The sequence below is a fragment of the Bombina bombina genome, chromosome 5 (genome assembly GCF_027579735.1).
Source record: "Bombina bombina isolate aBomBom1 chromosome 5, aBomBom1.pri, whole genome shotgun sequence".
Taxonomy (NCBI): domain Eukaryota; kingdom Metazoa; phylum Chordata; class Amphibia; order Anura; family Bombinatoridae; genus Bombina; species Bombina bombina.
In genome coordinates, this window is record NC_069503.1 from 612,126,802 (window position 1) to 612,140,301 (window position 13,500).

At 35.5% G+C, this 13,500-nt stretch overlaps 1 protein-coding gene across 5 annotated transcripts in view; it reads right to left on the reverse strand.

Annotated features, from left to right (window-relative positions):
* GLI3 (GLI family zinc finger 3) overlaps positions 1-13,500 on the reverse strand; it is a 404,554-nt gene that overhangs the window by 257,233 nt on the left and 133,821 nt on the right. For all 5 annotated transcript variants that reach the window (XM_053714572.1, XM_053714570.1, XM_053714571.1 and 2 more), the window contains exon 3: positions 11,553-11,792. In XM_053714572.1, coding sequence (XP_053570547.1) covers positions 11,553-11,792 — 240 coding nt within the window. The remainder of the gene's footprint in view (positions 1-11,552; positions 11,793-13,500) is intronic.

The following is a 13,500-nucleotide window of genomic DNA, read 5'->3' on the forward strand; positions in this document are numbered from 1 at the left end:
TTTCAGCGCAGCCTGATAACTGGAACTCCCTAAGAGAACACAGCATTCCATAAAAAAATAAAAAAATACTAATTTTATATATATATATATATATATATATATATATATATATATATATATATATATATATATATATATATATATATATATATATATATAAAAATAAATATATATATTGACTCATTAATTATAACTTCAAGCCATCTTAGGGCACTTACTACAACACAACATGCATGCTTGTGGTAAAAAGAGCTGAGAGGATGGGCTAAAGCAAGGGAATTTAATTTAAAACAAAAACTGCAGGACACTCTCAGCTTTGTATCTGTTTTCTATAAAATATCTACAACTTTAGAAGTAAAGATGTGATGTGTAGTTGTATAATTTATAGGTATATAAAGAAGGTATTGGCAGAGAAGTTCCCTGAAAGAGAACCTGCCCACCCACAATTTTGAAGCTAGCAAAATTAAAGATTGCACAAGAGCTCTCTTGTTTAATCCTGCTCCGTGTTCTCGAGCAATCAATAGTGCGAGAGCGGGAGTTCAGTCGAACTTGTATGATGTGAATTACCCCACTCAGAGGTTAGGAAGGAGCGGTCTATTACCGCTGCTTTTTAAATTAGGGTTATATGAGCAAACCCGCGCTACAAGAGCTCTGAAACTGTGAATGCAACTTAGTGTGTGTTACATTTGATTTAGATGGATAAAGGGGCATTAAAGTGAAGGTCAATTTAGATGAATCGGTGCCCGGATTTTAATAATCCTATTAAAAACAAGGGCACTTTAAAGGGACATGAAACCCAATTTTTTTCTTTCGTGATTTAGAAAGAGGATGTCATTTTAAACAACTTTCTATTTTACTTCTATTATCTAATTTGCTTCATTCTCTTGATATCACTTGCTGAAAAGCATATCTAGATATGCTCAGTGGCTGCTGATTGGTTGCTGCACATAAAGGCCTTGTGTGATTGGCTCACACATGTGCATTGCTATTTCTTCAACAAAGGATATCTAAAGAATTGAACAAATTAGATAATAGAAGTAAATTGGAAAGTTGTTTAAAATTGCATGTCCTATCTGAATCATGAAAGTTTAATTTTGACTAGACTGTCCCTTTAATTAATCAAAATTGACATTTCACTCGTTTTCTTCAAATACTTACCTTTTAATCCTGAATGCCGCTCCAGCGATTCCCCCGGCCGTCGGAAGCCTCTGCAGACGTCAGAAATTACGAATCAGGCTTCCTCCAATCACGGCTCCCCCCCCCCCCCCCTCCCCAGAGGAATCATGGCCTGAGGCAACACTGTGATTGGAGGAAGCTGGATTCATCATTTTGGACCGGCGAAGAGGGCTTGCGACGGGTGGAGGAAGCGCTACAGCGGCTGTCAGGATTGTATTTGAAGAAAACAAGTAAAATGTCAATTTTGATGAATTAAAGTGCCCTTGTTTTTAATAGGATTATTAAAAACCGGGCACCGATTCATCTAAATTGACCATCACTTTAAGTTAAAAAAATCATGCACATAAAAGAGCACTATTTAAATATGATGAACATATTTTTTTATATAAAACAAATAACAATAAGTAACACCTGTGTATTTTGATTTGCAAACTAACAGGAAGTGGTTGTCTGCTTACAACCCCTCAATAGTGACAGGTTACTCAAAGAATTAAAAGGATAACCCTAGCTTTATTGGTGGATAGTAGCAATCCCAAAAGCACTAAAATAATTCTAGTAAAGGAATACCCTTTATACAAAAAACAAAAACATACATTTTGAAATACCTCACTGTAGATGCAACAAAGAACAAAAATCACATTCATTTTTACATTTAAAATAACATTAAACACTTCTTGCTTTTGTGTAAAATTGTGCTTGTCCCTAGCTCCCTAAAGAGGCCAAAAAGCAAATTCTGTAACCTTCAAATGTTGCAAATCAAATAGCTGGTTTAGGCAATTTACAGCACAGGTTTTACACAAAAACAAGAGATGTTTAAAGGGACATGAAACAATTTTAAAGAACTTTTTAATTTACTTGTAGGAGCCGGCCCATTTCTAGAGAACTATATGGCAGGCGTTTTGGAAGAATGCTATCCATTCGCAAGAACACTAGAGGGCACCACTATTTCCTGTCATGTAGTGCTCCAGATGCCTACCTAAGTATCCCTTTAGCACAGAATATCATGGGAACTAAACAAATTTGATAATAGAAGTAATTCGGAATATTTTTTTAAATTGTATGCTCTGTCTGAATCACAAAAGAAAAAGGTTGGGTTTCATATCCTTTTAATGTCACTAACTATACAAGGAGTTTTAAAAGTAACTAACATTTCTATTTTAACCTTTTTAACTAGACATAAGACTTAAAATAACAGGAAACATTCTTTTTTTTATCTTTGACTACACTTTATTCTCCTCTTTTACCTTAAAAAAAACCAAGGGGAGTAAAGGTTAAAACATTCTTTTTTTATCTTTGACTAAAGTACACAATTATCTTCCTCAGAATTCCTCCGTTTCATATTACAGCAGTCTGCAACAGTGAGTTGTTGGCCGGGATTTACTTTAAAAAGATGGCATACATACAACATGAGAATGTTTTCATCGCTCCCTTACTTTGTGTATTTACTAAACTAGGGGTTGACAAATTTGAGACTGATGGCCCAATGATCTAAAGATGCAATATTCTACAAAGTGATTGGTTAGCTCAAAGCACACGCTCATTTACATCTGTCCCTAATTGGCCATAGCAAAGGAGACCCACATTATGCATTTCACTAGGATATTTTAACAAATATATTTCTAAACTGAATTTGATTTTGCAAAACCTTAAATTGTTCTAACAAAATAGTAGTTTTAAATTATTTTAAAATATTTACTTTGTAACACATGTTTGTATATGTGTGCATATGTATTTGTATGTGTATATGAGTGTGTATGTATAAGTATGTGTGCGGTTGTATGTGTATGTATGTCTGTGTATTAGTGTGTGTATGTGTATGTGTGTCTGTGTATTAGTGTGTGTATGTGTATGTGTGTCTGTGTATTAGTGTGTGTATGTGTATGTGTGTCTGTGTATTAGTGTGTGTATGTGTATGTGTGTATATGTGTGCATATGTATTTGTATGTGTATATGAGTGTGTATGTATAAGTATGTGTGCGGTTGTATGTGTATGTATGTCTGTGTATTAGTGTGTGTATGTGTATGTGTGTCTGTGTATTAGTGTGTGTATGTGTATGTGTGTCTGTGTATTAGTGTGTGTATGTGTATGTGTGTCTGTGTATTAGTGTGTGTATGTGTATGTGTGTATATGTGTGCATATGTATTTGTATGTGTATATGAGTGTGTATGTATAAGTATGTGTGCGGTTGTATGTGTATGCATGTCTGTGTATTAGTGTGTGTATATGTTTGTGAAGTATGTGTGTGTGTGTGTTTGTACTGTATGTGTGTGTGTGTATTAGTGTGTGTATATATATATGTGTGTGTGTGTGTGTACATGTGTGTAGATGGCACACAGACATAACAGTTAAAGGGACATAAAATACATTTTTTTTCTGCCACAGAGTGATCTAGCTAATATATGACACTCTTGCAAAACTGCTGCCTAGTGTCACAGACACATGCACACTCCTGAGCTTATCTTCCTGTTTTTCAATAAAGGATACCACGTAAACAAAGAAAAATAGATAATAGAAGTAAATTGGAAAAATATTGAAAATAGTAGTCTCTATCTGAATCATGAAAGAAAAAAAAAATAGGTTTTATGTACCTTTAAATACTAAAATGATTAGAAAACACATTTGTCTGCCCTGTGTACTTTATAAAACTAAACTAAACTTCACAGGATGAAACAAATCTTATATTAAAAGCTAAAAACAAACGTGAAATTAGATGTGGAAAAAGTGCTGGTAAAATCTAAGCACATCAATAGGAAAATACACTTTGCTATCCAAACTGAGTGTTAGTGATGTAGATTACTTACTAAGCACACACTGGATAGTAAATTAATTCTGCCTATTATTCAGTTTTGGAAAAATAAATTGTTAGTTGTTTCTTTCTCCCTTTGCAGGGGTAAAACACATAGGTGTAAATTTACTATATGTTGAGCGGACATGATTCGCTATAACGAATCATGTCCACTCAACATCAATAAATGCTGACAGCATACGCTGTCAGCATTTATCATTGCGCAAGCATTTCTAGTGAAATGCTTGTGCAATGCCGCCCCTGCTCACTGGCGGTCATTCAGCCACTAGCAGGGGCTGTCAATGATCATCATATAGGATTGGGATGATTTCAATCCACCACCTAAAAAGGTGACGGACAGGTTAAGGAGCTACTTCTATTCACTTAGAATTCACTATTCACTTAGAATTCACTATTCACTTAGAATTCACTATTCACTTAGAATTCACTATTCACTTAGAATTCACTATTCACTTAGAATTCACTATTCACTTAGAATTCACTATTCACTTAGAATTCCACAGTGAATAGTGAAGAAATGACATGGTCTATTTTGTAAGAGCATGTAAAAGTTTCACTACAATGTCCCTTTAAGTAATCTAATTTTTGGTGGATTCCCAAAGGAAGACAGCAAATAAAAAGTGAGTGTTGTGTTTTTTTCCCCCAGAGTTTCTAATGAATGTGAATAAGGTGATTAACGTGCAGGCTTGTGCAGGTATTCTGTAATTAAATCAGTCATGCATACTCAGTCTATTGCTCTGATTCACTCACAAGCTCCATTGCAAGTGCAGATACAGAGCATAAAAAAAACACTCCATCTCCCAGGTGCCGCAGATCCCAGGTGCAGTGTGGATACTGTATTTAGCAACGACAGCAGAGGACAGAGGAACTTGACCCTCAGGGGACACTCAAGAGTGTTTTCTGCCGACTCTGCACTATGCCAAATGGCATCACCAGCACCTGTGACACATTTAAGAGGTGTCACTGATAGCTTAGGAGGGTCAAAGTGGCAATTGTCATCACTAATGTTTTCTTTGTAAATTCAGCTGCAAGGTTCTAAAATGAGATCATTTGCTTGTACAAACCCCCATGACTCTGTAAAAACAGACATGAATGTATACGCTGCACTCTAGTGTTTTATAGGTTAGCGGGAACCAGCCAGAGTGATCTCACCTATTTTAAATTAAACTCACTAAACACCTAGAGCCCTCAATCGCAGCACTTTCTGGGACTTTTTTTTTACAGAATAAGGTAACAAGTCCCCCAGGCTACAAGAAACAGAGCCAGGTATTTTGTACTTAATATATGTACAACACACGTCTGTGAAAGCTTTTCTTTTCCAAAACTGGACCTCAGGCCTGTATTTTACTATGCTGCAATAAAAAAAAAACAACTAAAGCTACACACTTACACTGCATGCAAAATTTGAAATTTAGCAATTATTGGAATAACAGAAAAAAAGTGCTCTTGAATTCATGAAAACAATGTTTTGCTACTGTCCATAATGGGACACAAAATATGTCCCTTGCAAATTGAACAACAAGGACCTTAAAGAAATGGTCTAGTCAAAATTAAACTTTCATGATTCAGATAGAGCATGTAATTTTAAGCTACTTTCTAATTTACTCCTATTATCAATTTTTCTTCACTCTCTTGGTATCTTTATTTAAAAAAGCATTAGGAGCCGGCTATTTTTGGTTCAGACCTTGGAAGCGCTTGTTAATTGGTGTCTAAATGTAGCCATCAATGAACGAGAGCTACCAAATGGGCCCGGCTCCTAAGCTTAAATTCTTGCTTTTTCAAATAAAGATACCAAGAGAACAAAGAAAAATTGATAATAGGAGTAAATTAGAAAGTTGCTTAAAGGGACACTGAACCCAATTTTTTCTCTCTCGTGATTTAGATAGAGCATGACATTTTAAGCAACTTTCTAATTTACTCCTATTATCAAATTTTCTTCATTCTCTTGATATCTTTATTTGAAATGCAAGAATGTAATTTTAGATGCCGGCCCTTTTTTGGTGAACAACCTGGGTTGTTCTTGCTGATTGGTGGATAAATTCATCCACCAATAAAAAAGTGCTTTCCAGAGTTCTGAACAAACAAAAAAAACTTAGATGCCTTCTTTTTCAAATAAAGATAGCAAGAGAACGAAGAAAAATTGATAATTGGAGTAAATTAGAATGTTGCTTAAAATTGCATGCTCATTCTGAATCACAAAAGAATAAATGTGGGTTCAGTGTCCCTTTGAAATTGCATGCAATTTCTGAATCGTGAAAGTTTAATTTTGACTAGACTATTCCTTTAAATACTTACTGTGCCTTTCAATAAAGCAAAAAAATTAAAAAGCTTTGTTAATTCAATATTTCTTTAAATCAACCTCCCTTTACTGTCAATTACCTTACATGTTCTCCTCACTAATTATCAGCTGTTTTTTCTCCTTTTCCAGAAGCTACAACCAATCAGAAGCTTTAGCACTTGCATCTATGAGACTGAAGGCGCAGACACACTCACTCTGACTACTATCAGTCTCTGCAGTATTGGGTCTCATCGGCTCTGCAAAACCCGCCACACTGTGTAGTACTAATTGAAAGTAGCGTGAGCGTTCCTCTTCATACTCAATCAGCTTCTGATTGGCTCTACTTCTAGAAGAGGAGAAAGACGTGTAAGGCAAATGAGAGTAAAGGTGATTTTAGTAAATATTGCATTAAAGGGACACAAAAGAAACAAAAAAATATTTCTTAATTCTTATAGAGCATGCAACTTTAAACAACTTTATAATTTACTTCAATAACCAAATGCAGCAGTTTCCAGCAGGCTCCTTAACTGCTCCTTAACTCGTCCGCCAGCTCTGAGGCGGAGGACAGCAATCAGCTGATCGGATACAATCGGGTTGACTGACAGGGGGCAGTATTGCACAAGCAGATGATAAATCGGCCCCTTGGTATCTTTTGTTGAAAAGCAGGAAAGTAAGCTAAGGAGCATGCACCATCCAACTTGATGGTAGCACTATTTCCTGCTATGCAGTGCTCCGGACACCTACCTAGGTATCTCTTTGATAATAGAAGTAAATTTGAATTTATTTATTTTTTTAATTGTATGCTTTGTCAGAATCACAAAACGTTAAATTTTTGCAGAAAATATATGATAAAAATATAAGGTCTTTCAATTTTCAATTTGTGTCTATTAATGAAGTATGTAGTCTTCTTTGAACATTAGATTAGAAAAGTTGTATCAGGCATAAAATAACTATTTAAACATTATGTAACTATCTCTTCGTGACAAAGGTTACAATAAAGCTATTTAAATTAATAAATCATTGCATACTTATCCATAGTGACACATTGCTCACTGGCTCATGCCAACCAATCCAAGAGCTCTACTGTTGTACAGTGACACACTACATAAGTATAAAAATATTTTTTTCAGCACAGGAAAAATAAAAAAGTAGTAATGCATTTTCAACTGCTCTATTTTAGATTTTAAAAAAAAATGGCTTAAATGAAATGTCCCTTTAAGTCTGGTGCATGACTAGAAACCCTGAAAGGGACATAATACTCATATGCAAAATCACTTGAAACTGATGCAGTATAACTGTTAAAAACTGACAGGAAAATATCACCTGAGCATCTCTATGTAAAAAAGGAAGATATTTTACCTGACAATTTCCTCAGCTCAGCAGTTAGTTCTGTGTAAAAAGTTATACTCAGCTGCTGCTCAGCTGCAGGTAGAAAAAAAAAAAGAAATGAACAGCAGCCAATCAGCATCAACTGTGCTGAGGTCATGAACTCTTTTACTGTGATCTCATGAGATTTCATAGTTAACTTCCAGAAACTGAATAGGGAAATAAGATGAGTGTGCACGTAAGCTCACTCCCTTAGCTGTCCCGGAACAGGCATTTGCTGTTTAGAAGTCCTATACAATGGGATGTGGCTACTGAGGACGTTTTGAGGTAAAATATCTTTCTTTTTTACATAGAGATGTTCAGGTGATATTTTCTAATCAGCTTTTTACAGCTATGCTGCATCACTTTCAAGTGTTTCAACATTTGGGTATCATGGCCCTTTAAGCTATTGAGCAAAATATTAGGCAGTTCTGTAGTCATCATTCCCTCAACATATTTCACTCAACGCATATATTCAGTAGCAGTCCAACAGAGCATCCTGAATGTGTGGGCCTAGTAGCGTATGCATCACTGCCGTACATCTGTGGAAAATGGTATGATACACTAAAAATGGTCTGACAATATTTATTATACAAACCTGTAAAGAATTGTCATTTTATACAGTTGGTGAACATATCATTAAAGAGACAGAACCAGTCTAGTTTTGCTATTCAATAAAAGGCACCAAGAGAACAAAACAATTTTGATAACAAAAGTTAATCGGAAAGTTGTTTAAAATGGATTACTCTATCGGAATCATGAAAGTTTAATTTTGACTTTACTGTCCCTTTAAACATTTTGTAACTTCTATAAACTATAAAAATAATGTTAACAATACGCATAAATGTTTTAAAAAACCCTGCAGTTAATATAATTTCTTTAAAGAAACAAAACGGATACGGATATTCTAGTTAACAAAATAAAGATGTGTTTAGCCCATAAATTATTATTTATTTTTTTGGATAGTAAAACAAAAAGCATATGTTGTCTCATTATCATATACTGTACTACTAAAAAAACACAAAAGACTAGCTGGTGAAAATGATTAAAGTTGTGAACCACTTTGATCTGCTCCCCAGCGAGTGAGCAAATGCTGCTTACCAACTAATGAACGGATAACATGTTCGCTTTTATCCCAGGCAATTCTCTCCCAGCAAAAAAACTGTGCACTAATCAGCTGTCCGTGCTAATCAGTCATCTGGTCAATGACCTTTTAACATAAACGCTGAAAAAAATTGTGAATTATGTGTGTGTGTGTGTGTGGGGGGGGGGGGGGGATAAGACTGAGGCCTTTTTATGGGTCGCCAAAAGTCATCTGGAATTCTATACCAAAAGGTTAAACGGCACAGCCATATCCTGCTCGGGTTATAAATCTGTAACAGAAAGGCGTGTGCTTTGACACCTCAAACTCAAACTTCGTTACTACTTTTTTGTTACTTATGCATGAAACAAGTTTAAGATTTCCCATTCTACATCAGCAGTAAAAAAATAAATGATTTCTCCCTTACAAATTATCATAAGAACAAAAACAATTTACCTGAACAAAATAAAGTCACACAGTGTGCTACATTTTCTGCACAGTCCAAGCAGGTCAAAATTTGTAGAATAAAACAACATAATTATTCTTCGGTAAGTGTGACAGCTAATACATATTCAGTTTCTGCCCCTGCAGCTCATTATCAAGTTTTAGTGCTCAACCAGACAAGGATGTATTGACTTCCCAACACTCACAAGAAGCCATGAAATGAACGGAACCAGGGTTCTACGGATCAGACTAGGTGCTGACAGTCAAAGCATAAATAAGGCACACAAACTTGTTGTTATTATTATTATTATTAATTATAATAATTTGAAAAGTGTCACCAAATTTGGAGTCGCAGTAAAAAGAAATACAGATACATAAAACAGATTAACCAAAACAAATTAATAATAAAGGAGGGTCCAGCACAGTTAAACTTTCACGATTCTGAGAGTGCTGTTAAAAAAGGTCCAACATACTTACGTTTTCAAATTTGATTTAATTTCTTGATATCTTTTGTTGAATAGTAGGTAGAGTGGGCACGTATCTTTAACATTCTTTGGAAGCAATGTTTGCAACAATGTATAACTTTGCTGCAAACATTGTTGCAAAGATTGCTGCCATAGAGTGTTAACATCTCATGCTCACGACGCCTAAGATCCTATAAGCCAACATAGGTTTATGCTTCACAAAGAATACCAAGCGATTGAAGTAAATTTGATAATAGAAGTAAATTGCAAAGGATTTTTAAACAGTATGCTGTGTCTAAACCATAGAAGTTTCATTTTGACTTTATTGTCCCATTTAAATCTTTGCCACAATTACTCTCATTAGAAAAATTAAGCAAAAAAATCCATGAAAACAAAGAAGCAAATTTATATCACTAACACAACGACTGTTTTATTAAAGGGACATTAAACACTTTGAGATGGTAATATAAAATGATAAATCGTATATATATATATATATATATATATATATATATATATATATATATATATATATATATATATATATATATATATATATAAACTATGATTCTTTATTTTGTTCCCTTTTCCTGTAATTCCATCCTGAAATTGTGAGCTTTTCAGTTCTTGTTAGAAATGGAAGTGAAGAACACTGTTATATTCCACACAGTCATTGGCTGCACACCCTAGTGACCTATTTATAACTGTCCCTAATTGGCCACAGCAGAGAAGATAACCTAAGTTACAACATGGCAGCTCCCATTGTTTTAAAGACATTAAAACTTTAGACTTATTTTGTCAATATTTAAACAACTAATTAAACTTTAAAAAATACATCTACATGTTATTCTCAGACTAATCTTTTTATTGAATGACTAATTCTAACTAACTTTTATTTAGTGTTAAACCTCCCTTTAAGGAAAACGTCCTCTTTCATCAAACTTTCACCACCGTTACAGCCAGATTCATTGCTAAGTAATATACCTAACAAGCTACAAACATGTCAGCGCGTCTTTGTTCTGTCTTTATGAACACCCTTCTCTTTTTGGTTGTTCTATTGTTTTATAAGTGCATTTAAAGGGAATGAGAAACCTCCAAATAAAAAAAGAGCAATAATTAATAAATCACATTAATGGCTAAGCTAAAAATAAAGAAAAGTTTTAGGCCAAAGTTTCTGTTTGAGTATTTTATGGCCTGAGAGATACAGAATGAACACTACAAAAGTGAGTCGCTGCCTATGTACATTGCCTGCTGGGACTTTGCAAGGAATGTGGTTTTAGGCAAGCACAAAACAATAAAATTAAAAGGCTGTGTGACTAATTCACTGACCTCTAAAATAGGAATTTATATGCTTTAGTTTATGGAAGTCCCTGATTTGTGCTGATGTTTACAAGCTCGGCTGTGTAAGTTGAGAATTACATGTGTGTTTGGCTGTTTTTGCATGTGTTTAAAGTAATCAATTTCAGACAATTCTGTTTTTTATTTCACAAATCAAGCCAATCACTTAATAAAAGCCTAAAAGTAGATCTGCAACAAATAGAAAATCTATTATTTGTCATTTTTACGGAGGAGTGCATCTTCCTCAAAAACAAAGTGTTCACTCTATTTTAAATTTTGTTGAAACTATTAAAGAAATCTTTATTTGTGGGAAAGTAGCAGGACAAGCACACACCTTAGGAAAATGTCCCTTTTAACCAATATCAGGTAAATTCAGGTGCAAACCTGGAGGACCTCCCTTTCCAGGGTCCTGGTTAATACAGCAAAATCGAACACACAGGTGGCACACAATATGAGGCAACATCGCCTTTATTGAACAACGTTTCGGGGCTCCTGCTTTTTTATCAATCTTTATTGTCATACATCACTATAATATCATTTTTTACTTGCCTGAAAAAAATGTTACATTAAATGTAATAGGTGTAATGATTAGTACTTACGGTAATGTGGATCGATGTAGCCATTCCTGGGATCCATTGCAAAAACAGTGCCACGGTACGGAACTGAAGGTTCATGCAGGTGCGTAATAGATCCATGAATCTCTTTCTTTACTGAGGCTCTTTCCTCGCTAGACGTAGATGGCTCCTCACTGATCTTGCCATGGTTTTGCCCTCCTTGTTGTTGCATTGCAATTGCGTTCCTTCGCTCTCTGTGATAGGTCGGTCCAGGACTTTCATCCTCTGAGGAGAAATTAAAAAAAAGTAAATGTATTGTTAAATAAAATGTTGCTTGGTTAAGAAATATGCACTTTCTGTCCTTCTTTAAAATACTAAATATCTATTTGTGATCATTGAATATTCATATGGGGCATAATCATTTTTAATTTTAAGTGAGAGAACATTCTAGAAAGCATTATTAGTTTGATAATATGAAGGCTGTGGAGTCGAAGTCAGAGGAAATTTTAAGTGGGACTGTTGTCCAACTCTGATGTTGATATAAAATCTTAAGAAAATACTATTTTAGGGGAACATGGAATTAAAAAAAATGTCATCGCTCATATTAAAGATCACTGTATAAACATGTTAACATAAATATATATATATATATATATATATATATATATATATATATATATAGTATCCCACAAAAGTGAGTACACCACTCACATTTTTGTAAATATTTTATTATATCTTTTCATGTGTCAACACTGAAGAAATAACGCTTTGCTACAATGTAAAGTAGTGAATGTACAGCCTGTATAACAGTGTAAATTTGCTGTCCCCTCAAAATGACTCAACACACAGCCATTGATGTCTAAACTGTTGGCAACAAAAGTGAGTACACCCCTAAGGGGAAATGTCCAAATAGGGCCCACAGTGTCAATATTTTGTGTGGCCACCATTATTTTCCAGCACTGCCTTAACCCTCTTGGGCATGGAGTTCACCAGAGCTTCACAGGTTGCCACTGGAGTCTTCGTCCACTCCTCCAAGATGACATCACGGAGCTGGTGGATGTTAGAGACCTTGCGCTCCCCCACTTTCCGTCTGAGGATGCCCCACCGATGCTCAATAGGGTTTAGGTCTGGAGATATGATTGGCCAGTCCATCACCTTTACCCTCAGCTTATTTATCAAGGCAGTGGTTGTCTTGGAGGTGTGTTTGAGGTCATTATCATGTTGGAATACTGCACTGCAGCACCGTCTCCAAAGGGAGGGGATCATGCACTGCTTCAGTATGTCACAGTACATGTTGGAATTCATGGTTCCCTCAATTAACTGTAGCTCCACCAGTGCCGGCAGCACTCATGAAGGCTGTGTGTTGTTATTTTGAGGGGACAGCAAATGTACACTGTTATACAGGCTGTACAAGCACTACTTTACATTGTAGCAAAGTGTCATTTCTTCAGTGTTGTCACATGAAAAGATATAATAAAATATTTACAAAAATGTGAGGGTGTACTCACTTTTGTGGGATAAGGATGTGCAGTCACTAGAGGCAGGTGAGGCAGGGCCTCGCCTGTCATATGGCCAAAAAATAATTTCTTTATTATTGCTTTAAAAAAAAAAAAAAAGTAAAAAATTTTTTTAAGCTACATGTTGTGCAATGAAGAGGCACGGGCAGGACTGCTGCCCTCCCCAATGCGCAACATGCTTGTTCCTTTGGGCTATGGGCCCATGAGAGCTGTGCCACCTACTGGTGAACAGTGGTTCTAGCTCATCGCGCAGCCCATAAGTGCCCATTTGAGGCTGTTCAAGTAGAGGCCTCTTTGAGTCAGACCTGGGGGAGCCAATCAGCTCCCCGCATCACAGGGGCCATTTATATCATGCCCTTAGCGCGCCAAAAGCTTTACATCAGCTGAGTGAGAAGCTGCGACATTTGGAGCCTGAGAATATCAATTGGACATACACATATGGCTGATTAATTGTGAAGGGGAATGAAGCATCTCAA